The sequence below is a fragment of the Acomys minous genome, assembly GCF_964271855.1.
Source record: "Acomys minous genome assembly, chromosome: 13".
NCBI classification, from domain to species: domain Eukaryota; kingdom Metazoa; phylum Chordata; class Mammalia; order Rodentia; family Muridae; genus Acomys; species Acomys minous.
Genome location: NC_140495.1, coordinates 90837337 through 90863249, shown reverse-complemented (window position 1 = coordinate 90863249; position 25913 = coordinate 90837337). Strand labels below are relative to the sequence as shown.

The following is a 25913-nucleotide window of genomic DNA, read 5'->3' as shown; positions in this document are numbered from 1 at the left end:
GGATGTAGGGATGAGCAGGTGGGATGTAGGGATGAGCAGGTGGGATGTAGGGATGAGCAGGTGGGATGTAGGGATGAGCAGGTGGGATGTAGGGATGAGCAGGTGGGATGTAGGGATGAGCAGGTGGGATGTAGGGATGAGCAGGTGGGATGTAGGGATGAGCAGGTGGGATGTAGGGATGAGCAGGTGGGATGTAGGGATGAGAAGGTGGGATGTAGGGATGAGCAGGTGGGATGTAGGGATGAGAAGGTGGGATGTAGGGATGAGCAGGTGGGATGTAGGGATGAGCAGGTGAGATGTAGGGATGAGCAGGTGGGATGTAGGGATGAGCAGGTGGGATGTAGGGATGAGCAGGTGGGATGTAGGGATGAGCAGGTGGGATGTAGGGATGAGCAGGTGGGATGTAGGGATGAGAAGGTGGGATGTAGGGATGAGAAGGTGGGATGTAGGGATGAGCAGGTGGGATGTAGGGATGAGCAGGTGGGATGTAGGGATGAGCAGTGGGATGTAGGGATGAGCAGGTGGGATGTAGGGATGAGCAGGTGGGATGTAGGGATGAGAAGGTGAGATGTAGGGATGAGCAGGTGGGATGTACGGACAAGCAGGTGGGATGTAGGGATGAGCAGGTGGGATGTAGGGATGAGCAGGTGGGATGTAGGGATGAGAAGGTGGGATGTAAGGATGAGCAGGTGAGATGTAGGGATGAGCAGGTGGGATGTACGGACAAGCAGGTAGGATGTAGGGATGAGCAGGTGGGATGTAGGAATGAGCAGGTGAGATGTAGGGATGAGCAGGTGGGATGTAGGGATGAGCAGGTGGGATGTAAGGATGAGCAGGTGAGATGTAGGGATGAGCAGGTGGGATGTAGGGATGAGCAGGTGGGATGTAGGGATGAGCAGGTGGGATGTAGGGATGAGCAGGTGGGATGTAGGGATGAGCAGGTGGGATGTACGGACAAGCAGGTGGGATGTAGGGATGAGCAGGTGGGATGTAGGGATGAGCAGGTGGGATGTAGAGATGAGCAGGTGGGATGTAGAGATGAGCAGGTGGGATGTAGAGATGAGCAGGTGGGATGTAGAGATGAGCAGGTGAGATGTAGGAATGAGCAGGTGGGATGTAGGGATGAGAAGGTGGGATGTAGGGATGAGAAGGTGGGATGTAGGGATGAGCAGGTGGGATGTAGGGATGAGCAGGTGGGATGTACGGACAAGCAGGTGGGATGTAGGGATGAGCAGGTGGGATGTAGAGATGAGCAGGTGGGATGTAGGGACGAGCAGGTGGGATGTAGGGATGAGCAGGTGGGATGTAGGGATGAGCAGGTGGGATGTAGGGACAAACAGATGGGATGTAGAGAAGAGCACAATAGGGATCATCAGGTAATGACACTTGCCACACAAGCCCAGCAACCTGACTTTGATAATGAAAACCCATGTTTAAAATGAAAAGAGACAAAAGGTGGTTTCTGAGCCCTGTACATGCCCCTACATGCATCATACACTAAAAATAAATGAAAAATGTTAAAAATATTAAAAACTGGGCTGGAGAGATGACTCAGAGGTTAATAACTACCTATAATGTAATATGGTTTCCTTTTCTGGTGTGCAGTACATGCAAGCAAGAACACTGTATATGCCGGGCGTGGTGGCGCACGCCTTTAATCCCAGCACTCGGGAGGCAGAGGCGGGCGGATCGCTATGAGTTCGAGGCCAGCCTGGTCTACAAAGTGAGTCCAGGACAGCCAAGGCTACACAGAGAGACTCTGTCTCAAAAAACCAAAAAAAAAAAAAAAAAAAAAAAAAAAAAGAACACTGTATACATACTAAATAAATAAATCTTTAAAAATATTAAAAACTATGATAGAATAGTTATAATAATACACTATTTATAAAACTATTTAAAATTTGTCAATTGTTTACTTCTGAAAATTTCTATGTAATGTCTTTGGACCTGTATTTGCCACTGTTAATAGAAAGTGCAGAGAGCAAAATCATAGGCTAGGTGTGTTGACAAGTTTTGTGTCAACTTGAAACAAGCTAACGTTATCTGAGAGGAGGGAACTTCAGTTGAAAAATTGCCTCCATAAAATTAGGCTGTAGGGGCTGGAGAAATAGCTCAGCAGTTAAGAGCACAGACTGCTCTTCCAGAGGACCTGAGTTCAATTCCCAGCACTCACATGGCAGCTCACAACTGTCTGTAATTCTTTTTTTTTGTTTGTTTGTTTTTGTTTTTGTTTTTTCGAGACAGGGTCTCTCTGTGTTAGCCTTGGCTGTTCTGAATTCACTTTGTAGACCAGGCTGGCCTCGAACTCACAGCGATCCGCCTGCCTCTGCCTCCTGAGTGCTGGGATTAAAGGCGTGCCTGTCTGTAATTCTTAAGATCTGACATCCTCACACAGACATACATGCAGGCAAAACACCAATGCACATAAAATAAAACTAAATAATTAGAAAAAGATTAGGCTGTAGGCAAGCTTGTAGGGCATTTTCTTAATTATTGATTGATGAGGACAGGCCAGCCCATTGTGGGTGGTGTCATCCATGGGCTGATGGTCCTGGATTCTATAAGAAAGCAGGCTGAGGAAGCCATGGGGAGCAAGCCAACAAGCAGCACCCCTCCATGGCCTCTGCATCAGCTCCTGCCTCCAGGTTCCTGCCCTGCCTGCGTTCCTGTCCTGACTTCCTTTGATGGTGAGCCATGGTGCTGAAGAAGCAGCTGAACAAGCCCTTTCCTCCCCAAGTTGCTTCGGTCATAGTGTTTCATCACAGCACTAGTAACTCCAAGACACAGTGGGAACAACTGTGCTAAAGAAGCAGAGAGAGTGTGTCTTCCTCCACCAGCTCTAAGCTGAACCGTCCCGTCTCTGAGGCGCTTCCATAGCTGACCCGTAAGATAATCTGTCATTTCAGATCTATCTTAGCCACTTTTCCACTACTGGGACCAAGGCAACTTATAAAAGAAAGCATTTAATTTGGGACTCATAGTTCCAGAGGGTTAGAGTCCGTGACTGTCATGTTGGGAAGCATGGCAGCAGGCAGGCATGGAACTGGAGAAGGAGCTGAGAGCTCACACCTTGATCCATAAGCACAAGATAGAGAGAGGGAGGGAAAGAGAGGAGAGAGGAGAGAGGAGAGAGAGAGAGAGAGAGAGAGAGAGAGAGAGAGAGAGAGAGAGAGACAGAGACAGAGACAGAGACAGAGAAAGACAGAGAGAGACAGAGACAGAGACAGAGACAGAGACAGAGACAGAGAGACAGAGAGACTGAGAATGGCTCGGACTCTTGTAACCTGAAAACCCACTCCTAGTGGTATCCTTGTGGTAAACCTCCTCCAACAAGGCTACATCTCTGGATCCTTTCCAAACAGATCCACCAACTGCAGGTAAAGCATTCAAATATATGAGCCCATGAGGGCCATCCTTTTTGTTGTTGTTGTTGTTTGGGTTTTTTGTTTGTCTGTGTTTTGTTTTTTGAGACAGGGTCTCTCTGTGTAGCCTTGGCTATCCTGGACTTGCTGCTTTGTAGACCAGGCTGGCCTCGAACTCACAGCGATCCGCCTGCCTCTGCCTCCCGAGTGCTGGGATTAAAGGCGTGCGCCACCACTGCCCGGCATATGAGGGCCATTCTTATTCAAACCACCGCAGGATCTCTGCTGTCCTAAACTGATCTCCTATAACCTCAGGTCCCTGTAAGTCTGGCCATTCCAGTTACTCTTCATCTTTTCCTCAAATCCTTTATGCCCCCTCAAACCCACACACATAGATTTCATTTTAGATGGGGTCTAAATATGTATCCCAAATCACCTTCTATTTGCCTTCCTGCATCAGCTTCCAGAGGGCTGGGATTACAAGTATGTTCCATTGCACTTAGCACTTCTCAGTCTCCCTACCTCCCTAGCGTTCCGATACAGGGCCTTGCTCTGTAGCCCAGGCTAGCCTGATACCTATATAGCCCGTGCTGGTCTCAAACCTTCAGCAATCCTTGTATCCCCCCCCCCCATCAGCTCACAAATTCTGGAATTACCGGTGGACACAAGCATACCCAGCTTCTCAGTCTTTACAGTACACTGAGTGTGTGGAATGGCCACCAGACAAAATCCTGCTCTCCACCTGTATGGCTCTTTGCTTCCCAGTAAGTTTTTGTGCCAAAAGGAAAGAATACCTATATGAGAGCGTGATGCAAATTAACAGATAGGGCTGGAGATGTGCAGAGCACTTGCCGAGCACACACAGAATCCCGGGTTCCATCTCCAGCAGTGAATGAAGTGGGTGTGGTGGTTCACATCTGTAATCTTAGCACTAGGCAGACACAGGCTGGAGGGTGAGGAGTTCAAGGTCAGCCTGAGCTGCATAAACACACACACACACACACACACACACACACACACACACACACACGACCATTTGCTGATTTGAGACACTTATTTGGTTTGTTGTTGTTTTTGTTTTGTTTGAGACAGGATTTTTCTGTGTAGTAGCCCTGGCTGTCCTGGACTTGCTTTGTAGACCAAGCTGGCCTTGAACTCATAGAGATCCACCTGCCTCTGCCTCCCGAGTGCTGAGATTAAAGATGTGCGCCACCATGCCTAGCTTTGAAACACTTATTTGTACTTTTGATAATCAAAGGGTTGTTTAAAGGCAGGTTTACATTTCACATTATAACATAGTTTATTTCTCCAGTATGGGAACTGGTCAACCTATTTTGCAGAATTTGTTCATAGGTACCCCAGAAAGAAAGTTCAAGATGCTGTTTTCCTAGTTGTTAAGTAGCCATGTGCAATATTTTGTTTTTCTGTTAAACAGTGGGAGCTTCCTTTTCACCTCCCTTCCCCTCCTTGCTCCCGTCACCTAGTTTGAGGGCAGCTTGAAATATGTGAGACACTGTCGATAGATAGATAGATAGATAGATAGATAGATAGATAGATATAGATAAATAGTGCACAGCATACCCAGAATCCAATGGGAACACTTTGGCTTGACTTTCTTTTCTTTTGGGGGGGGGGTTGAGGGGAGTTGGTTTTTTGAAACAAGAGTTTCTCTATGTAGCCTTGGCTGTCCTGGACTAGCTTTGTGGACCAGGCTGGCCTTGAACTCGCAGTGATCCACCTGCCTCTGCCTCCCGAGTGCTGGGATTAAAGGTATGCGCCACCATGCCCAGCCCTGGCTGGACTTTCTTAAGGCTTGATTTGTTTCATTATCAACCCCTGACGCCAGATTGGAAATGCAGAGCCGAGGAACCCAGGCAGTGTCAGGTGCCAACCCCAGTGCTGGCTATGGATATGTCTGATTTAGGACCCGCCCCTATACTGTGTGTGGTTCTCAACAGGAAAAGAGTGCTCTCCACTCCACTTACACGAAGAAGCTTCCTGCAGATGTACCCCTGAAATACAATGTTTCAAGCTGTCAAATTATCATCCATCTTGGTCACTGTTCTGTTGTTGTGAAGAAACACCAAGGCAACTTATTTTACTGGGGTTTGCTTACAGTTTTGGAGGGTTACTCATGGTCAAGCTGGGAGACAGATAAGCTTGATGTTGGAGCAGGATCTAAGAGCTTTACATCCTGACCCACAGGCAGCAGGAAGAGAGTGAGAGAGACAATAGACCTGGCTTGAGCATTTGAAACATCACCAGAGCCCAACCAAGGTGGCACACTTTCTCCAGCATGGCCACTTTACTTCAACAAGGCCACAACTTCTTTTTTCTCTTTTTTTTTCTTTTTTTTTCTAGACAGGGTTTCTCTGTGTAGCCTTGGCTGTCCTGGACTCACTTTGTAGACCAGGCTGGCCTCGAACTCACTGCGATCTGTCTGCCTCTGCCTCCTGAGTGTTGGGATTAAAGGCATGCACTACCACCGCCCGGCCTAAGGCCACAACTTCTAATTCTTCCCAAACAGTTCCACTAACTGGGGGGTCAAGCATTTAAATATCTGAGCCTATGGGGTCCATTCTCACTCAAAGTACCACACAGCTCCCCTCAGAGGATTAAAAGAGAAGTAATAATTTCAAATATCATCTTCTCCTGAAATTATTATATTTAGATTTTCATTTTCTTTTGTGCACAGCTGCTGTAATGCTAAGGAACCAGAAACCTAGAAAGCAGAGGCCATTTTTCAATTATTTGAGTTCTATACAGAAGGGGTGTGTGTGTGTGTGTGTGTGTGTGTAGTGTACATGTGTGCTCACACATACATATGTGCGCTCTCCTTTAATTAGAGGTATCACTGAAGGCAGCTCATACAGAAACTTGCATTTTTATTCTGAAAGTGGATAAGGCAGAAGAGAGTGAGAAGTGGCCCAAATCTATATGGGAAATCAGAAACATGCATCCACCAACAGTGGACCCATAGTGGCATTTTCAGAAGCTAACAGTGCAAAAAACGACCCACGGGCTTGGCGTAAACATGCAGCGTTTGCACAGCCCATCAGGAATTGTGACCTAGGTTGTAACTTCACAGTTGGATCTGTGTGTGGCAGCCATGTCTGACCTTGAGATCAAGCAAAGTGCTACACAAACTGCCAATCCGCTCAGGGTTTTAGTAACGGGCTGCACAGCATTCTCTGGCCCAGTGTCCTTGTTCCGAGGGCTCAACCTGCCAAATGTTTAATCTGTCACGGAAGCAACCTGGCCTTTATATTCTTATTTTGGCATTTCTATAATATCATCTTCAATTCATACAACTTATTACATGGTTGGTACATTGACCAGAAATGTCTGTTTATTTTATAGTTTTTAATTTTATAAATGTTACTATAAAAAGCTTGCAAGTCAACTGTCACACACCCAAGTGAACTATACATACATGTCAACGAACTTCCCTACAGCTCAAACAGCCTTTCTGAAGCTGGATTTTATCCTTCACTATTGGATATACTTTTGTGTGCTTCCCTTCCACAAACTTGACAGCTGGAGTTCATCCCCAGAACCCATAAGGCAGAAGCAGGGGTGGGCTGGTTAGTTTTTCTCAACCTGACACAAACCCAGACATATCTTGAGTTTCTGCCCTGACTTCTCTGCATGATGTAAGCTGTAAGAAGAAATAAACCCTTTCCTCCCAGAGTTGCTTGTGGACATAGTCTTCATCACAGCAATGGAAGCCCCACCTAAGGGGCCAGAGAGATGGCTCAGTGGTTAAGAGGACTGCATGTCCTTTCAGAAGACCCGGCTTCAATTCCAGGCACACACATGGTGGCTCACAGGCATGTTGCACAGACATATGTGCAAGCAAAACATCCAGACACACAGTAAAAATAAATAAATATTTAAAAAAATAAGAAACCCCAAGACAAGAACCAACTCCAAGGAGCTGCATAGACCCTTACACAATAATGATGATGATGATGATGATGATGGTGGTGGTGATGATGATGATGGTGGTAGTGATGATGATGGTGGTGGTGGTGGTGATGATGATGATGGTGATGATGATGATGGTGGTGGTGGTGGTGATGATGATGGTGGTGATGATGATGATGGTGATGGTGATGGTGGTGATGATGATGATGGTGATGATGATGGTGGTGGTGATGATGATGATGGTGATGGTGATGATGGTGATGATGATGATGATGATGATGGTGATGATGATGGTGATGATGATGATATGTATCTTATATTACAGGAATCTCAACATACCCTTCTATTTTGACAGGAATATAAAATCTCAAGCTTTGAGCAGAGGCTGATGAATGAGATAGAGTTCCGCTTGGAGCGTACTCCCGTTGATGAATCAGATGATGAGATACAGCATGATGAAATCCCCACGGGCAAGTGTATTGCACCCATCTTTGACAAAAGACTCAAGCACTTCCGGGTGACTGAAGGGTCTCCAGTCACCTTCACCTGCAAAATTGTCGGGATACCCGTACCAAAGGTAGGGGAGATGGCCTGACAATTGATCGTCAACAGCTTGGAACTATATACGGTATCGTGAGGAAAGCCTCACGGGGCTGGGAAGTAGCTCAGTGTCAGAGTTCTTGTATCTCATGGACAAGCTTTAGCATGTGTCCCCCACACCAAGAACAGGCTCTGCAGCCAAGAGCATTCTGCTTTTACAGAATGAGAAATCACTTTGGGTGGCTCACAACCATCTGTAACTCCAGCTACTGGGCGTCTGATGCCCTCTTCTGGCCAATTCCCGCACACACACACACACACACACACACACACACACACACACACCCTACCAGAGACACCTGAAAAACAAAGGTCTCAGGCTTGGCATAGCTCACTAAGTAGTAAGCTTGAAGCCCTGGGTTCAATTCCCCAAACCATAAAAACAAAACAAAGAAAGAAACCTGGTAATAGTGATGCATGCCTATAATCCCAATACTCAGGAGAATCAAAAGTTCAAGATCACTCTTGGCTACATAGTGTGTTTGAGGCCAATAGATGTATGATACATGATACCCTATTTCAGAAAAGAAAAAATTAAAAATAAAAATAAAAACCAACTTATACTATAGCAAAACATCTTCAGAAGAAAAATGAAAAACAATTCTCAAAAATTAGCAAAGCCTAGATGACTTAGCTAATAATAATATCAGGAACAGGATCATTAGGCCAAAAAGATTAAATGTGTTAGGGTTTTTCATCTGTTTTTTAAACAGGGTCTCTTTATATAGTCTTGACTGGTCTAGGACTTACTGTGTAGGCTAGGCTGACCTCAGAGTCACAGAGATCACCTGCTTCTGTCTCTGGAGGGCTGGGATTAAAGGCGAGTGCCACCACATTGAACTTTCTCTAAATTTTAATAAAAGTTTAAAACAAAATTCTTAGCCCCGATGCATTATTTTGGCTTATTGGCTCTCTTAACCACTGGGCTCATCCAATTAACATTTGTCATTGTGTCTAGTTTCTGTCGAATACCCACAGGGTGCCTTTTGATGTACAAGGGCTATATCAGTGTCCTCACTGTTAGGCTAGTAAATGCCAAGAATGTCCCATGCTTGTCACTGGTTCTGAGTCACCACATTCCTTGGCAGTCAGAGAGGGATTTGCACCTGGTGTGACTGTGGCAAGGGATCCTCTTTCACAAACATGACTGTGGTGGTGCCTCACATTTAGGTAACCAAGGAAAAGTAGCGCTTTATCTTCCCTGCCTTGAAGAACTCGCCCTCACACGTGCAGGGCTAGCCACATGCACAGCAAATCCGTACATTTCAGCCTTAGAGTTGGGATTCTGGCCAGAGGGTAATTTTAGCAACGTAATCCTAGCCTTATTCTTCTTCATCCAATCAGCCCTGCTAGCCTTTCAGGCAAGGTGAGCCTCCCCAGTTGCTTAGACCTGCATCTGCCTTATGACTGGGAGACATGGGGGGTGGAGAATGGGACGTGATCCAGGTCCCTTGTGTTCATTGCTTTGCTCATGAAGACATATTTGATCCTTAGAGTATCTTTAAGCTAATTATGAGATACAATAAAGATAGTCAAAAACGTTACCCCAATGCTAGACTATATTGTAATTTTTAAATTTAAGTATCGTATGGGTACAGGTACTCAGGTACTGAGTAATGAAGGTACTCAGAACAGTATGTCTTCACCAACAGTTCCCTGCTTACCTTTCACTCCAGGTTTACTGGTTCAAAGATGGGAAGCAGATTTCTAAGAGAAATGAGCACTGCAGAATGCGGCGAGAGGGAGACGGGACCTGCTCCCTGCACATTGAGTCCACCAACAGTGATGACGACGGCAACTACACCATCATGGCAGCCAACCCCCAGGTGGGTTGCAGGGCCCCCTGGAGGTCGGAAGGAGTAATCGACGGTTACCGTGAATGAGAGACCTTGACAGGCGCTGAGGAGAATGAACGCAAAGCATTGGGATTGCACCTAACTCGAAAGCAGGGTGGAATTTAGACTAGCCTGCAGCTTGCTGCCCTTGTCCGAAAATACCGGTGGGGAAAAAGGATACAGTTCAGCTTTTAAAGCGCTCGTCAAGCATGCCTGGGGCCCTGGGTTTGATCCTCAACAGTGCTCTAAAAACAAGCAAGCATGGTGGGGGCTCCCAGGAAGCCAAGGCAAGGTCGCAATGTGTTGGGTTTGAAGGCAGAAAACAAATCAAAACAAAAGCAGGAGGGCTGGAGAAACGGCTCGGTGGGTGGTTGAGAGCATTTGCCAATCTTCCAGAAGAACCGTGTCACCCACGTCAGATGGCTCACAAGTACCTGTAGCTCCACTCCACGGGCTCCGACACCCTCTTCTGGCCTCTGAAGGCACCCACACACCGGGCAAACAGACACAGACACATGAATACAAATTAAATAAATAAATGATGGCTACAGAGGTAGATCAGTGGTCCAGAGCACTTGAAGTTCTTCCAGAGGGCCAGGCCTCAGTTCCCAGCCCCCACGGGGCAGTTGACAGCCACCCATAACTCCAGGTCCGGGAGTTCCGGCATCTTCTGACTTCCAAGGGAACCAGACACACACATGGTGCACAGATACGTATTCCAGCAAAATACTCATACACATAATCAAATCTCTAAGAAAATTAAATAAGCCTAAAGAATAAATCACTTCAAAAAGGCTTTAAGCTGGGAGGTGGTGATGCGCACCTTTAATCCCAGCACTCAGGGAAGCAGAGGAAGGCAGCCTGGTCTACAGAGTGAATTCCAGGACAGCCAAGGCTACACAGAGAAACCCTGCCTCGGAATTAAAAAAAAAAGGGGGGGGGGGCTTTAAGTATCTCTCAAACTCATATCAGATTTTTTTTTCTTTATAGATAAAAGTTGGAGATCTTCCTTTTTTTTTTTTCCAAATGAGGCCAAGTTTTAAAATTCTCCTAAGAGAAAGGCCTGTGTATTTTCAATTGCCATTCAAATAAAAAAAAAAATACAGCTATAATTTCCATTTTAATGCATTTCCACCAATGTCAATGTTGATGAATATCTATTGAGGAAAACATAAAAATATCTGGCCATGCTCTTTGAATTGTTGCTGCAAATGATGTTAAATTCGGCGGAGATGGGGGGGGCAGGGGAATGGCAACTTTAAAAATATTTGTGCTCTTCTTATTTCTTAGGTTAAAGTGGAAATTATTGCAAAACCCCTAAAAGTCTTTCAACCTGAAATACCAACAGTTGTTTTTAATTGATAATCCCAGATCGTTCTATTTTACCAATAAAAACTCAGGAGCCAGATGCTGGGGTGAAAAAACTGCTAGCTCGGAGAGGTAGAGAAAGCACCCAGCTGACCTTCCTACTCACCTCACGGTCCCGATGGAAAAGGCCCAAAGGGCTCACTAGCTCAGCTGACAGGCCAGGAAGAAAAGGCCAAAAAACCCAAGGCTAAAGGCTTGCTGGCTCAAAGCCCAAAAAGCCAAAGGCCAAGGAGCTGAGGAGCTAGAGAGCTAAGTGCCAAAGAGCTAAAGACCCCTTCTACATCTACACTCTGTCTTAAATACCCCTCAACTCAAAGTCCCTCCTATTCTTTAATTTCTATCAGCTGGTTTCTTGCTCCGCCTCTTGACCACCCAGGGTTAATTTGATTATACCCTGTGTAAAGAAAGCTCTACAATTAAAGGTATGTGTTAGGGCTGAGCCATGCCGAACAAAAGACAGGTTTTTACAGTTCACAATCTCAGGAATCACATTGGGATCAAATATCCTGCAACAAATTGTGACTTAAGAAGCCATTTTAGGGGGCTGGAGAGATGGCTCAGAGGTTAAAAGCACTGCCTGCTCTTCCAAAGAACCTGAGTTCAGTTCCCAGTACCCACATGCCAGCTCACAACTGTCTGTAACTCCAAGATCTGATACCCTCACACCAACACACATACATTAAAATTAAATTAAATATTTTTAAAAAGAAGTTATTCTGGAGCCAGGTGTGGTGGCCTTTAATCCCAGCACTCGGGAGGCAGAGGCAGGCAGATCGATGTGAGTTCAAGGCCAGCCTGGTCTACAAAGAGAGTACAGGACAACCAAGACTACACAGAGAAACCTTGTCTCAAAAAACAACAAAAACAAACAAACAAACAAAAAAGAAGTCATATTGGGCCTGAAAAGATGGCTCAGTGGGTAAAGACATTGGTCACATGAGATCAGTGATCTCTGAGTTTGATCCCCAGAAGGCATGTAAAAATGCAAAGAGAGAACTAATGCTACAAAGTTGACCTCTGACCTTTACCAAGACTGTTGCATGGCATGTGACCTGGTAATAATAATTTTTAAAAGAAGCCATATCTACATATATTTTAATGAGTGTTTATGTGTGTGTGTGTGATGCATATGCCCTCGGAGATCAGAAGAGGGTATCAGATCCCCTGGAATTATGTGGCTATGTGGATTCTGGGAACAGCTCTGGTCATGTGGAAGAGTAAGCAAGCTCTCTTAACCTCTGAGCCATCTCTCCAGCACCCAGAAGCCAGATTTTTAAAGCACCTGGTGTACAAGCCTGCCCACCAGTGCTCATGTGAATGTTGGGAGGATGTGGTGGCCCCGTTGGAATTCAAGCCTGGGAAGGCAGAGATATGAGAGCCCCAGTGCAAGCTGCTAGCCATGAGTCATATCTGCAAGCTCTGGCTTCAACTGAGAGATCCTACCTTAGTGATTAAAGTGGAAAGGCATCTAGGAAGACTCCCAACACTGGCCACACACACACACACACACATACACACACAGGCAGGGGGTGGGGTGGGGATTAAAAGTTGCATTGTTTTAGTAGAATGTGGTAGAACATCTTTTCGGTTTTGGTTTTGAGTGTTTTATTTGTTTGGTTCCTTTTTTGTTTTGGGTTTTTGTTTGTTTGTTTGTTTGTTTGTTTGTTTTTCAAGACAGGGTTTCTCTGTGTAGCTTTGACTGTCCTGGACTTGCTTTGTAGACCAGGCTGGCCTCGAACTCACATCTATCCACCTGCCTCTGCCTATTGAGTGCTGGGATTACAGGTGTGTGCCACCTCACTCAGCTGGTAGAGCATGTCTTTAACCCCAGCACTTAGGAGGTGGATGTCTGAGTTTAAGGCCAGCCTGGTCTACAGAGCAAGTTCCAGGACAGCCAGGGCTACACAGAGAAACCCTGTGTCAAAAAGCAAAACAAAACAAGAGTTGCATTATTTTCATGCCTTTTGAACACAGAAAAATCTCTATTGTTAGGAAAAAAAAATGTATAATGTTTTAATGAAGAAAACATTAATATAAATTGAAGAATGTGGATTTCTCCTTATTTTAATCTTGTGTGCTTTCTGCTTCTCAGGGGAGGATCAGCTGTTCCGGCCACTTGATGGTACAGAGTTTGCCCCTTCGAAATCGACTCAGCCCTGCTGGTCAATCTCACAGGTAAAGACAGGAGACCCCTCTGTTCTGGATCCCTCCCATATCTCCACTCACCACGGTGAACAGCAGTTGTAAGGCCTACAAATCACTGTTTCGCACACGTTACAGTACCACCATCTCCTTGAAATACAGACACCCAAGCCGGATCCAGAGCACCCAAGTCAGAATTCCCACTTTAACAAAATCCCCCGGAGATGCATAGGCTCAAGTTATCTTTGGGATGCTCCAGGCTTCGGCACCATTTTGTTGTTGTTCATTTTTATTGTTGTTTTAGACAGGCTCCTGTGTAGCCCAGGCTGGCTCAGTACATAGCCGAGGATGCCCTTAAATTGATACTTAAGTGTTGGGATTATAGGCATGTACCACCCAGTTTCTGTGGTGTTGGGGAATAAATCCTGACCTTCATGTGTGCAGAGGAATGTACCCTGAGCTTTATGCATGCTAAGCACACACTAGACCAACTACATGCCCAACCCCTTTGACACAACTATAATGGGTCAAAACAATTGAACCCATCGGTAATGCCCATGTACACAATGTGTGATGAGACCCTGTGAAAGGACTGTCTTTTTTGTTTTTGTTTTTATTTTTTGTGGGTTTTTTTTTTTCCGAGTCAAGGTTCCTCTGTGTAGCCTTGACTATCCTAGACTCGCTTTGTAGACCAGGCTGGCCTCGAACCCACAGCAATCCGCCTGCCTCTGCCTCCCAAGTGCTGGGGATAAAGGCGTGCGCCACCACCACCAGGATAGGCTTTTCTATCCCCAAGAAGAAACTCTAGAGCTGGATATGCCACTTTAGCCCCCATTATAGTAGGTATTCTTCTCGGATTTTACGAACCACTTATGTGAAAGAGCCTGGCCTTCCGCTTGAGTCTTAGGGTGCCACGAAGTCTTAGTAAAGCTACCATAGATGATGAGGTTGAAAAATCAAATGACCCACGTTTCACATACAGTGTCTCACATCGCTGTGAAGATGCTCTCCACACCCTCCTTTATCTCTTTTATTTTGTTTTGTTTCTTAGGACAGCTGTTACTGTTGGTCAGCCTTACTGACTTCAAGTTTATCTTTAATTATCCACCATAATTTATCACCAGGCTGGATTTCTTTGCAGTCCCAGCCGCGCTGTTCTGGGGGATCCTGTTCTCTTTGGGCTAGCAGACTGAGTACAGATTTACTTGTTTATTTTGATGACTTCTCAACAAGTTACCAAGGCCCACAGAGAGGGGGAGCTGAGCCCATTAACACGGGGTGGCTTCAGAGAGAGAGAAGCTAAGGCCTGCTTATTTTATTCATATTATTTTTAGTTATATATATGGGCAGAGCGTGTGCACATGGGTACAGGTACATTGGACCCCCTGAAGCTGAACTCACAGGAGGTTGTGAGCCACCCAGCATGGGTTCCGGGAACTGAACTTGGGTCCTCTGGAAGCACCCAGCCCCTGAGCCTGTTTGCTTGATTTCAGAATTCAGAATAATACTACAGTGTATGGAGTACTTGCCGTAAGGACCTTTGGGTTTGGTGTGTGTGTGTGTGTGTGTGTGTGTGTGTGTGTGAGAGAGAGAGAGAGAGAGAGAGAGAGAGAGAGAGAGAGAGAGAGACAGAGACAGAGACAGAGACAGAGACAGACAGAGACAGAGACAGAGACAGAGACAGAGACAGAGACAGAGTTCTAGGCTATGATTGACTGGTTGGTTGGTTGATTGGTTGGTTGTCCAGTAAGTTGTCTCTACTCTAGGGGTGTGGTTCATTTGGTAGAGCACCTACCTAACGTGCACCAAGTCCTAGGCTTCATCCCCAGCACCACATAAACAGAGCATGATGATGCATGCCTGTAAGGCCAGCACTCAGGAGACAGAGCCTGGAGGATCCGTTCAAGGTCATCCTTGATAACTCATTGAGCTCGAGGCTAGCCTAGGCTATAGGAGACTCTGTCTCACTATATATAGCCTTATAGCCATGCCTAAGTGCATACGGTTATTGTTTCATGCCCGTAAATGCTTCTTGTAGGGGAAGGTCCAGAATGCAAGACAGAGACAAAGAGCCGCTACAGGAACGCTTTTTCCGACCACACTTCCTGCAGGCCCCTGGGGATATGGTGGCTCACGAGGGCCGCCTCTGTCGGCTGGACTGTAAGGTACTTACTTCCAAATGCCCATCCTTAACTCCAGGTCTGTCTAGAGTTTGCACCTAGTTATTTGTTTACACTCATTTCTGTTTGTATTTGTTTTGTGGGGTTCCCCCCCCCCCCACTGAAGAAGTCTTAAAGGAAGGTAGGGAAGCTGTCCTCTCCTTAGGCTTTTTTTTTTTTTTTTGGAGCATTTAATCTTTTTAATACCATATCATTAAAATCTTTTTTTTTCCCCTTCATTTTTCAAGACAAGGGTTTCTTCATGTAGCCTTGGCCGTCCTGGACTCGCTTTGTAGACTGGCCTCAAACTCCTATCAATCTGCCTGCCTCTGCCTCTGGCTCTGGAGTGCTGGGATTAAAGGCGTGTGCCACCGTGCCCAGCTAAATCACCATATCTTAATAAAAATTCTGTAAGCTTAAAAAATTTAAAGCCTGCCAGCTGTGGTGCCATGTGCCTCTAATCTCAGCACTTAGGAGACAGAGGCAGGTGGATCTCTGTGAGTTCAGTGCCAGCCTGGTTCTACAGAGTGAGTCCAGGACAGCCAGGGCTACATGGAGAGACCCTGGCTCGGAAAACCAACAGCGTATATTTGGTGCCAGTAAGGATAAAGAACTCTGTCACCTGATGAATCTGCCTGCCATCAGTGTGTCGTCTGCGTCAGCTGTTTTGTCCGTCGTTAGGTGAGTGGCTTACCGCCCCCGGAGCTGACATGGCTGCTCAATGGGCAACCTGTGCTGCCAGACGCCTCCCACAAGATGCTGGTGAGAGAGACCGGAGTCCACTCTCTGCTCATTGATCCGCTCATGCAGCGCGACGCAGGGACCTATACGTGCGTGGCTACCAACAAAACTGGGCAGAATTCCTTCAGTCTGGAGCTCACTGTAGTAGGTAGGTTTGCTTTTGGACCCCTGCGCAGAACCCCCTTCAAACGGGACTGTCCAAACACCCAGATGCTCAGACGACGGGGTCCCAGAATCCCCTTGCCCCAGCAATCGCTTTCCCCTTCACTGCAGCAGGCTGCTTTCTGAGACACGGATACATAATCTAGATATGTAGTAGGGTTGCCTCTTAGTTTTAAGCAATGGGAGCAACTGCAATAATTGGCTAAGCAGTCAGTGAGTTGTTTAATTGGCTGTCACTAAATTCTAGTCTTTTGCCCTTTAGCCTACGATTCCTGGAGCATCCCAGGCTCTTTTGTCTCCTGAGTTACGTATATGTGCGTTGCACCGGTGCCATCACACAGTCCTGCCACCTGGAAAGTTCTTTACCCAGCACCCTTTTGTAAAGTCTTAACTTCCTGACTGAGGGTTTATCAGCTCAGTTGGTGGAGTGCCTGAGAGCACACCACACCCACTTATACCAGGTGTGGTAGCATATACATGGCACCCCAGCACTGGGAAGGTGGAGACAGGAGGTCACCCTCCACAGTGAAATTGAGTCTAGTCTGGTTACCTGAGGTCTTCTCTCAAAAACAAAAATAGAAATGAATAAAATTTAAAAGCCTAAATCAACCGGGTGGTGGCGGCGCACACCTTTAGTCCCAGCACTCGGGAGAAAGAGGCAAGCGGATTGCTGTGAGTTTGAGGCCAGCCTGGTCTACAAAGTGAGTCTAGGACAGTAAAGGCTACACAGAGAAACCCTGTCTCAAAACAAAACAAAATAATACTAATAATAATAATAATAATAATAATAATAATAATAATAATAACCTAAATCCGTTCACCACCAGGGCACAGTGGGCTTGCCAGGCAGCCCTTCCTTCCCGACCTCCTCTGTTTCCATGGTATGAGAACAGGCAAGCCTCACAGAGCATGCTTGGGCTACAGTGTAAATGTTCACTGCTTTGCCTCCATGCAGACTCTGAGCTTCTGAGGCCAGAGGCTCCTGTTTGCTCTGTTGTGTTTTTTCTTATGGAGAAGAGGGTATGCCATGGCCTGTGTGTGGCACTCAGAGTACAGCTTGGGGAGTAGGCTGGCTCCTTCCACTATTCGGGCCTGGGGGATCAAATTTCGGTCTTTATGCTTAGTCAACAATAAGCACCTTTACCCACTGAGCCATTTCCTGAGACCCTGGTTTATTGCGTTTCTCTGATGTTTGTTTCAGTGAAAGGTGCTCACCAAATGTTGAGTTGATAAACAAATGAGCCTTTACCTTAGAAGGTAATGTGACTAAAACACAGCAATGCCTAGAAAAAAAGGCAAGCGAGGCATCGACAGGTGCATGATAGTGGTCCAGTCAGAATTTAATCAGGATGTAGAAATTCTAGTGATGGCCTTCCTCCCACTGTGGGTGGCCCATTAAAAGAAAAAACAAAACAACCTGAGCCGAGCAATGGTGGTGCACGCCTTTAGTCCCAGTCCTGGGGAGGCAGAGGCAGGTGGATCTCTGAGTTTGAGGCCAGCCTGGTCTACCAGGACAGCCAAGGCTACCCAGAGAAACCCTGTCTCAAGGAAATAAATAAATAAATGAATAAATAAATAAATAAATAAATAAATAAATAAATGTCATGACTTTGAGGCATTAACCTCAAGGCACCTGCTAGCCTTCCAATAATAAAGTCATTTTTCTTGTTCAGCCAAAGAGGTGAAAAAGGCACCTGTGATCCTGGAGAAGCTTCAAAACAGTGGTGTTCCGGAGGGCCACCCGGTGAGGCTGGAATGCCGCGTCATAGGCATGCCGCCTCCTGTGTTCTACTGGAAGAAAGACAACGAGACCATCCCCTTCAGTAGAGAGAGGATCAGGTACCTGCTCAGGAGGGCCTGTGGGACCATCCAAATAAGCCCGCAGTCTCTCGCAGCTGGCTTCCTTCAGTTAGTGTAGCGCTCCTGAGTTTCAGCCCTGTTGTTGTGTATGTCCCAGGCCAGCCTGGGCTACACAGTGAGTTCTGAGTCAGCCTAGACAGACTAGTGAAACTCAGTGTCAAAAGGGGGTGGGGGAAGGGCAGGAATTCTTCCCTTTTAGCTGCTCCTACTCTCAGAAGTTTTGTTTAGTATTTTTTTTCCTTCTCATTTTGCCTTACTAAAAGTATGTGTACCATGCTGGCCTGCAGGCACACATACAGGCAGAACATTGTATACATAATAAAGGAATTTTTAAAAATCTTTTTTTTTTTAAAGTGTTCAAGTTCTCAGCTTCATAGTGAGCTCAAGGTCTCCCTAGGCTACATGAGACTCTGTCTCAAAAAGGAATGGTGGTGGAGAAATGGCTCAGTAGTTAAGAGCACTTGCTGAGGACTCAGAGCACCCAGGTTTGGTTCCCAGCACCCACAAGGTAGCTCACAGCCACCTGCAACCCTACTTCCAGAGATTCTTGGATGCTGTCCTCTGGGTGTCAGTATGCATGTGACTCAAATAAAGAAATCTTTAGGAGGGGGAGAAGAGGTCTGGGTGAAGAGCAGGAAGAGTCAGAAGGATGTCTGCGCTGAGGCTATTGTGGTCTATCTAGTAATTTCCGGACCCAGCCAGGAGACTCTATGTCAAAGAGGGGGACAGGGGATAAGGGAGGGAAGGGAGGAGAGGGGAGGGAGGGAAGGACGGAAGGAGGGAGGGAGGGAGGGGGAGAAGGTGAGAGAGGACAATACGAAGGCTTTTCTAGGCTTTGGTTAAGAAGCTAAATTTCCCCTGACCCTCCTCAAAGAGTTTCTCCAAGCCTAAAGTTGACAGGGACGCTTCTGCTCCTGAGTTAGAGGCGAATAATCTCTTTCTCTTCTCCAGCATGCACCAGGACGCCACAGGCTACGTCTGCCTCCTCATCCAGCCAGCCAAGAAATCTGACGCTGGGTGGTATACGCTGTCCGCCAAGAACGAAGCTGGCATCGTGTCCTGCACAGCTAGGTTGGATATATACGGTATGATGTCATTCAAGGAACATCGGTGCTGTGGACAGCGGTTTTAAAACACCATTTTAAAGACTACTGTAGAATGTTCCATGAACAAATTAGATAGATTACATTGTGCTTTTGGTGCTTGGAAGATGGGTTCTCCCTACTGGTTTTTTGTTTGTTTGTGTGTTTGTTTGTTTGTTTGTGTGTTTGTTTGTTTGTTTTTGAGAATCAGGTGGTTGGGCTTCTCATCAAGTGCTTTTACCAGCTCAGCCATTTTTTCTGCCCCTCCTTTTTTCTAGGGATTCTGACAGAAACCTTTACGAGAAAAGGGCACATATTAAATTCCTTACTCAACCTTAGTGGCTCACACATTTACCTTATCATATTATAATTCTACTGAAGTCATCTCCAGAGCCATTGTATAATCTCACTTATCAAGAAAAGGGAAAAGACAGGAGTATATTTTTTGTTTTGGGGGGTTTTTTTTAGAATTTACTTTCATTTATGTATATCTGAGGAGTGCATGCCTAGTGAGTGCAGGTATCCGTGAGTGCCAGAAGATCATCCCTGGAACTGAAAATGTTAGACTTTCAGCTGGGCAGAGGAAAACGCAGTACGCAGCTGCTGGTCGTGCTTCTTTGTTCTGAGACAAGGCCTCACTGTACTCTCCTAGCTGGCCTGGAACTCACTCTGTAGACCAGGCTGGCCTTGAACTCACAGAGATCCACCTGCCTCTGCTTCCCGAGTGCTGGGATGTCATGCCTGGCCTTACACTGGAATTTTTGCTTCCCAGCTGGTGAGAGGCTCATTCTTGCCTTTCTCTTCTAAAGTCTCCATAATTCTCCCTGTCCCCTGTACTTCCTCAACGTTAGACAGGGTCTTAGGAAGCCCAGACTGATTTCAAATTTTCCATATAGCCAAGGCTGGTTTTGAACTCCCAATCTTCCCTGCATCCAACCTCCCAAGTGCTGGGATTACAGGAGGGTACCACCAACCCGGCAGCAGGAAGGTTTTAATTATATATATATATATATTTTTTTTTTTACGAATGGGGTCTCTCAGACTCAAATATGTTTAAATGTTTTACCAAGAATCCACAGGGAGTATTGACACAAGGGTCAAATGCACCCAGCAACAATCCTCCCGTTGGTTCCTCTGATCCTAACATTTAATCTGGTCCATTTTCCAGCTCAGTGGCACCAGCAGATCCCACCCCCCATGTCCATCCGGCCCAGCGGCAGCCGCTATGGATCTCTCACCAGCAAAGGACTTGACATCTTTTCTGCCTTCTCCTCCGTGGAAAGCACAATGGTGTACTCCTGCACCTCTCGGAGTGTAGTGGAGAGCGACGAACTTTAAGGGCGCCCACTGTGTAAGCGGGTAGACTGTGGAGGGGAAGGAAGACTGATCGTAGGCAGTGGTTTCCAAGCAACTGGATCTGGGGCGCGTTCCCACCCTGCTGGACCTGTGAGGAGAAGTGTTTTAAGTTAAGCTGGCTGGGGCTTTTTGAGCCTCGGCTGAGGGAGAGAGAGGGGGAGGGGACGAGAGTAGACAATACACAGAAACCAAAGATACCATAACCACTGCCACCACGGCTGGGGGTGGGGAGGCTGGCGTGCTCTCCTACCCCGTGTTTAGGGATGTTAGGCCCAGCTAGGAGCAGTTAGGAGCCATAACCAGGGCTGAGAGACGCTAGCATCTATAGGATAGATAACAAAGTAGAAAGACTGGGAGCCTATCGTCGCCTTCCATGGGCTACATCCTTATCAGTCATCTGGGTGACCTCATTAAAGGAGCTCCCATTTAACATTAGAGGGTCTTGCCATACACCGCCCCCCCCCCCCAAAGTGGTGAAACACTTAGTTTGCATATCCTGCCTGTGGAATCACATAATAAGCAGCCAAAGTATGCCTGAGACTTAAAAATAAAACAAAACATAGGAACAACAACAACAACAACCAAAGCCCATAAGGACACTAAAGATTTCACAGTGCACTTGTTCCATGGTCAAAATAAGGTTCCCATCGGCCTATCAGCGCCGTTTTAGTCGGAAGGTCACATCCGTCCCCAGCGCCTGGATGGGTGCTGAGCACAACTGAGACCTTCAGGATATATCAGCTGGGAATGGCTCTTGCATTGAACTGGGGTTTCTACCATTCTTAGGCGAGCCCAAACAAGACCCCCACCCCCCCACCCTAACCCCCACACCCACCCCACCCCCACCCCCCACCCCCGGGCATGGCTGTCACAGGGGCCGGCTTCAGGCAAGCCAGGGGTGTGAACTAGAGGTGTCTGTTGCCAATTCCCTTTGCTCAAATCTCTGATGTTCTCCATGCCAGGTCCCCCTCAGCTGGCGTCCTGCTTAAGTGATTTTTAGCTGGAGATAGTAATTGCTTAGAAAGGCTTGAAACTTTCTTTGCTTCAAGGCAAGGGTTTCCAGTATAAAAATAAATTCATTTGCTCCAAAAAAAAAAAAAAATCCCATCTGTCTACTCTGTGTAAAATGCTATGCTAGGTGCCGTGGGGGACACAAAAATATGAATGGGGGCGCAGGAGAGTTGGTTGAGCAGATAAAGGTGCTTGCTGCCAAGTATGAGAGCCTGAGTTCAATTCCCGGAACCGACCTTTCTCCCAGTGAAAGGAGAGAACTGACTTCTGCAAGTTTTCCTCTAGCCTGCACACCTACACTATGGCACCCACATGCCCTGCACACCCCAAATAAGTAAATGTAAAAAAAAAAAAGACACAGGTTCTGACTTTCAGACCTTACAATGTAATTAACAGGGAGCTAATATTTAAGGCATCTGCTGTAGTGCTTCTTGGGTCATAGATCTGGTCTCGGGGAAATGGAAGTCTGCAGTCTCTTCATAACTAACAAAATCTCATCGAGCTGGGCATTGTGGTGTGTGCCCATAGCTCTAGCCCTTGGAAAGGTGAAGAAGGAGGGTCAAGAATGCAAAGTCAGGTCTGCAGAGATGGCTCAGTGGTTAAGAGCACTGACTGCTCTTCCAGAGGTCCTGAGTTCCGATTCCTAGCACCCACAACCATCTATAATGAGATCTAATGCCCTCCTCTGTCATTCATGCAGGCAGAGCACTGTATACATCACAAATAAATAAATAATAATAAAGAAGAGTGCAAAGCCTCTACTACACACCGCATGGGGAGGCTGAGACCAGCCTGAGTTATAGGAGACCAGCCAGGTACAGTAGCGGTACACAGCACTCGGGAGGCAGAGGCAGGCAGATCTCTGTGAGTTCCAGGCTAGCCTGATCTACACAGTGAATCCCAGGTCTGCCACGGCTACACAGTAAGACCCTGTTTAAAAAAGGGAAACAAAAATAAATAAATAAATAAAAAACAGACAGGGGAGATGACAACTCAGTTGGTAAAGTACTTGCCACATGAGCCTGAGGATTTGAGGTCCACCCTCCAGAATGCACAAACAAACAAACAGAGTGAGGCTGCGTGGCCCTATAATCCCAGCTATGGGAGGAACAGACAGACAGGAGAGGCTCTGCAGCCTGTTAGCCAGTCAGTCTAGCCCAGTTATCAAACTCTTGAGTTTTGAGAGTTTGTACACACACACACACACACACACACACACAAAGGTGTCAAGCAATTGAAGACATCACTAGAGCTGACCTCCGGCCTCCCGAGCAGATGCACACGCTCATGCACAGACACACAACACATTTAAGCACACTCCAAAATCTTCTCAGTCTCTGTGGTGGTTGGAACAGGAATGGCCCCTATGCATGACCTTAGGGATTGACACTATTAGGAGATGTGGCCTCGTTGGAGGAAGTGTGTCACTGTGGGGTGACCTTTGAGTGTCTCCTATGCTCAGGCTATGCCCAGTGTGGCACGCAGTCCCCTTCTGCTGCCTTCAGATCAAGATGTAGAACTCTCAGCTCCTTCTCCAGCACCATGTCTGCCTGCACGCTGCCATGCTTCCCGCCATGATGACAGTGGACTAAACCTCTTATAATTAGGCCAGTCTCAATTAAATTTAAAAAAAGACAGGGTTTCTCTGTGTAGCCTTGGCTGTCCTGGACTCTCTTTGTAGACCAGGCTGGTCTTGAACTCACAGAGATCTGCCTACTTCTACTTCCCCTAGTGCTGGGATTACAGGCATGCACCACCTCACCTGGAAAAATTGCAGCACAATTCTCCCCTACCCCCTCCGCCAAGGTTTCTCTGTGTAGCCCTGGCTGTCCTGGGCTCACTTTGTAGACCAGGCTGACCTAAAACTCACAGAGATCGCCTGCCTCTGCCTCCTTGGGTGCTGGGATTATAGGTGTGTGCCCTATAATTGTACCTGTCTTGCAATTTTATTTTGCTATAGGGCAAGACATGCCACAGCATGCATGTAGATGTCAGATGACAACTTGAGGGAATAAGTTCCCTCCTTTAACTACACAGGCCCTAGGAATCATCCCCAGATGGTCAGGTTTATCAGCAAGTACCCTTGCCAGCTGCACCATCTTGATAGCTCCAGAGGCAACATCAATGTCATACGTTGTTTCCACCGTGCCTTTCGTTATGAAGTCCCTTACAACCAAAAATCACTTTTTAAATTCTGAGACTGCCTCTGGAGTGTATATATATAAAACCAACACCATGACATCATGCCTGGCTCTAGTCCTATTTATTCTAACTCTTATATTCAGACTTGGAATATATATCCAAGTATGCAATATGTATAAAAAATCCACCATTATGACAACTTCTGTAAAGTGTGGCTAGTCATCCCACGGATAGCCTTCATCTCCAATACCAACTCACTGAGTATTTTTAAAATCTTGTCTTTTGTTCAAGAACTAAGAAATCTGGGCATGGTGGCACACGCCTGTAATCTAAGCACTTGGAAAGCAGTGGCAGGAGGATCTCTGTGAGTTTGAAGCCGACCTAGTCTACAAAGCAAGTCCAGGACAGCCGGGGCTATGCAGAGAAACCCTGTCTTGAAAAACAAAAAACAAAACAAAACAAAAAGATAAATACTGTATTTTGACACTAGGTGGTGCTGTCTCACTCAAAATAAAGCAAAGCTCGGCTCTCCAGTAACTCTGTAACTATAAACTCTACAGGGTTATGTTTTAACTCTCAGCAGTGCTGACTTTCAGGGGCACTCCATAGTCATTGTAGGAGGCTGTCCTGTGCATTGTGTCATATTTGGTGTCTCCCCTGGCCTGTTGCCCTACCTCAAGCTGTGGTGACTCCAATCTCATACATAACTAACTGGCTATTCTCTGAGAGGCAGAATTTCCCTTTGTTGAGAACCTTGATGCTATGAAAAAAAAAAAAAAAGAATCAGTGTATGCTTCAACAATTCTATTAGAGTTCTATTGTCATTTGTTGTTGGTGGTGGTGGTGGGTTTTTGTTTTCTGTTTTGTTGTTGTTGGTTTGGTTTGGGTTTGTTTTGTTTTTTGTTTTGTTTGTTTTGAGAAAGGGTTTCTCTGTGTAGCTCTAGCTATCCTGGAACTTGCTCTGTAGACCATGCTGGCCTTAGACTAATAGAGATCTGCCTGCCTCTGCCTCTGCCTCTGCCTCTGCCTCTGCCTCTGCCTCTGCCTCTGCCTCTGCCTCTGCCTCTGCCCCTGGAGTGCTAGGATTAATGGTGTGAGCCACCGCTGCCTTGAAAATTCTATTGTAATAAAGGATATTGGAGTAAAAGATCTCAGTTCCTCTGGACAGATTTGTTTTCAGCACAGCCCTAATCAAACCCGCCGTCTTCTGTTTCGTAAGCTGTTGCTCCCCCTGGCTTAATGATGTGTTAAGTGACATGCACAGTCCTTATCACCTAGGAAGAGACAGCCAAACCATTTCTTCTATGTAACTCGTAAGCCCAGGCTGTAGAGATGGCTCAGCCGTTAAAGGCTAGGTTCACAACTGGAAATATAACTTGTAAGTCCCCTTCTTTGTTTTAAAAGACTTTTTTTTTTAATGTGTAAACCTGTGTGCATGTACAGTTGTGTGTGAGTACCCAGGAAGGTCAGAGGAGGGCATAGGATCACCTGAGGCTGGAGCTGCAGGCCGTTGTAAGCTGTCTGACGTGGTTGCTGGGAACCAGACTCGGGTCTTCTGAAAGAACACTGTCTTTGAAACCTCATGGCAAATTTCTTGGGTGTAGAGGTACAGAAGCTCTGTGCACGGCTTTACACCGTGCACAGACTGTGTGCTCGGCCTTGCCTGCTCTCACTGAGCCCACCCCCGCCTGCCTCCATGTCCTACTTACTGATGTGGACTGTGTTAGGCATTGATTTCTGTGGCTTACACAGAGTTAGCATAAACAAATATTTACTGACTTAACATGAATTTAAAATTTAATATGTGTTTCTTTCTCCCCATTCCTCCTTCTTGGTTGTTTGTTTGCTTGTTTTGTTTTGTTTTGTTTTTTTAAGACAGGGAAGTAGTATTGGAACGCGCTCTGTAGACCAGGCTGGCCTCGAACTCACAGCGATCCAACTGCCTCTGCCTCCCAAGTGCTGGGATTAAAGCCATGCACCTCCACTGCCACCACATTAGAACCTACTAGAACGCTCTTTAAAAATTCCAGCACCCATTCAGTCTTGAATGCCACCATCTGGGAGCAGAGACAGATTGAGCTCTGTCAGTTCGAGGCCAGCTTGGTCTACATATTAAAATCCAGACTAGTCAAGGCTATACAGTAAAACCTTGTCTTTATATATATG

General features: G+C 46.4%; 1 protein-coding gene and 1 long non-coding RNA gene across 2 annotated transcripts in view; one reads left to right on the top strand and one right to left on the bottom strand.

Moving 5' to 3' along the window:
- Positions 1-21393, top strand: part of MYPN (myopalladin) — an 87710-nt gene extending 66317 nt beyond the window's left edge. Inside the window, exons 13-20 of the mRNA XM_084751925.1 lie at positions 7645-7866; positions 9566-9715; positions 13185-13267; positions 15273-15399; positions 16075-16282; positions 17970-18135; positions 19108-19241; positions 20407-21393. Coding sequence (XP_084608051.1) covers positions 7645-7866; positions 9566-9715; positions 13185-13267; positions 15273-15399; positions 16075-16282; positions 17970-18135; positions 19108-19241; positions 20407-20576 — 1260 coding nt within the window. The 3' untranslated portion in view covers positions 20577-21393. The remainder of the gene's footprint in view (positions 1-7644; positions 7867-9565; positions 9716-13184; positions 13268-15272; positions 15400-16074; positions 16283-17969; positions 18136-19107; positions 19242-20406) is intronic.
- Positions 21394-24638: 3245 nt separating this feature from the next.
- Positions 24639-24889, bottom strand: LOC311580415. The gene is made up of 2 exons (XR_014773458.1): positions 24817-24889; positions 24639-24762 (listed from the first exon to the last, which is right to left on the bottom strand). It is a non-coding gene; the product is annotated as an uncharacterized lncRNA (long non-coding RNA).
- Between the last annotated feature and the right edge of the window lie 1024 nt (positions 24890-25913).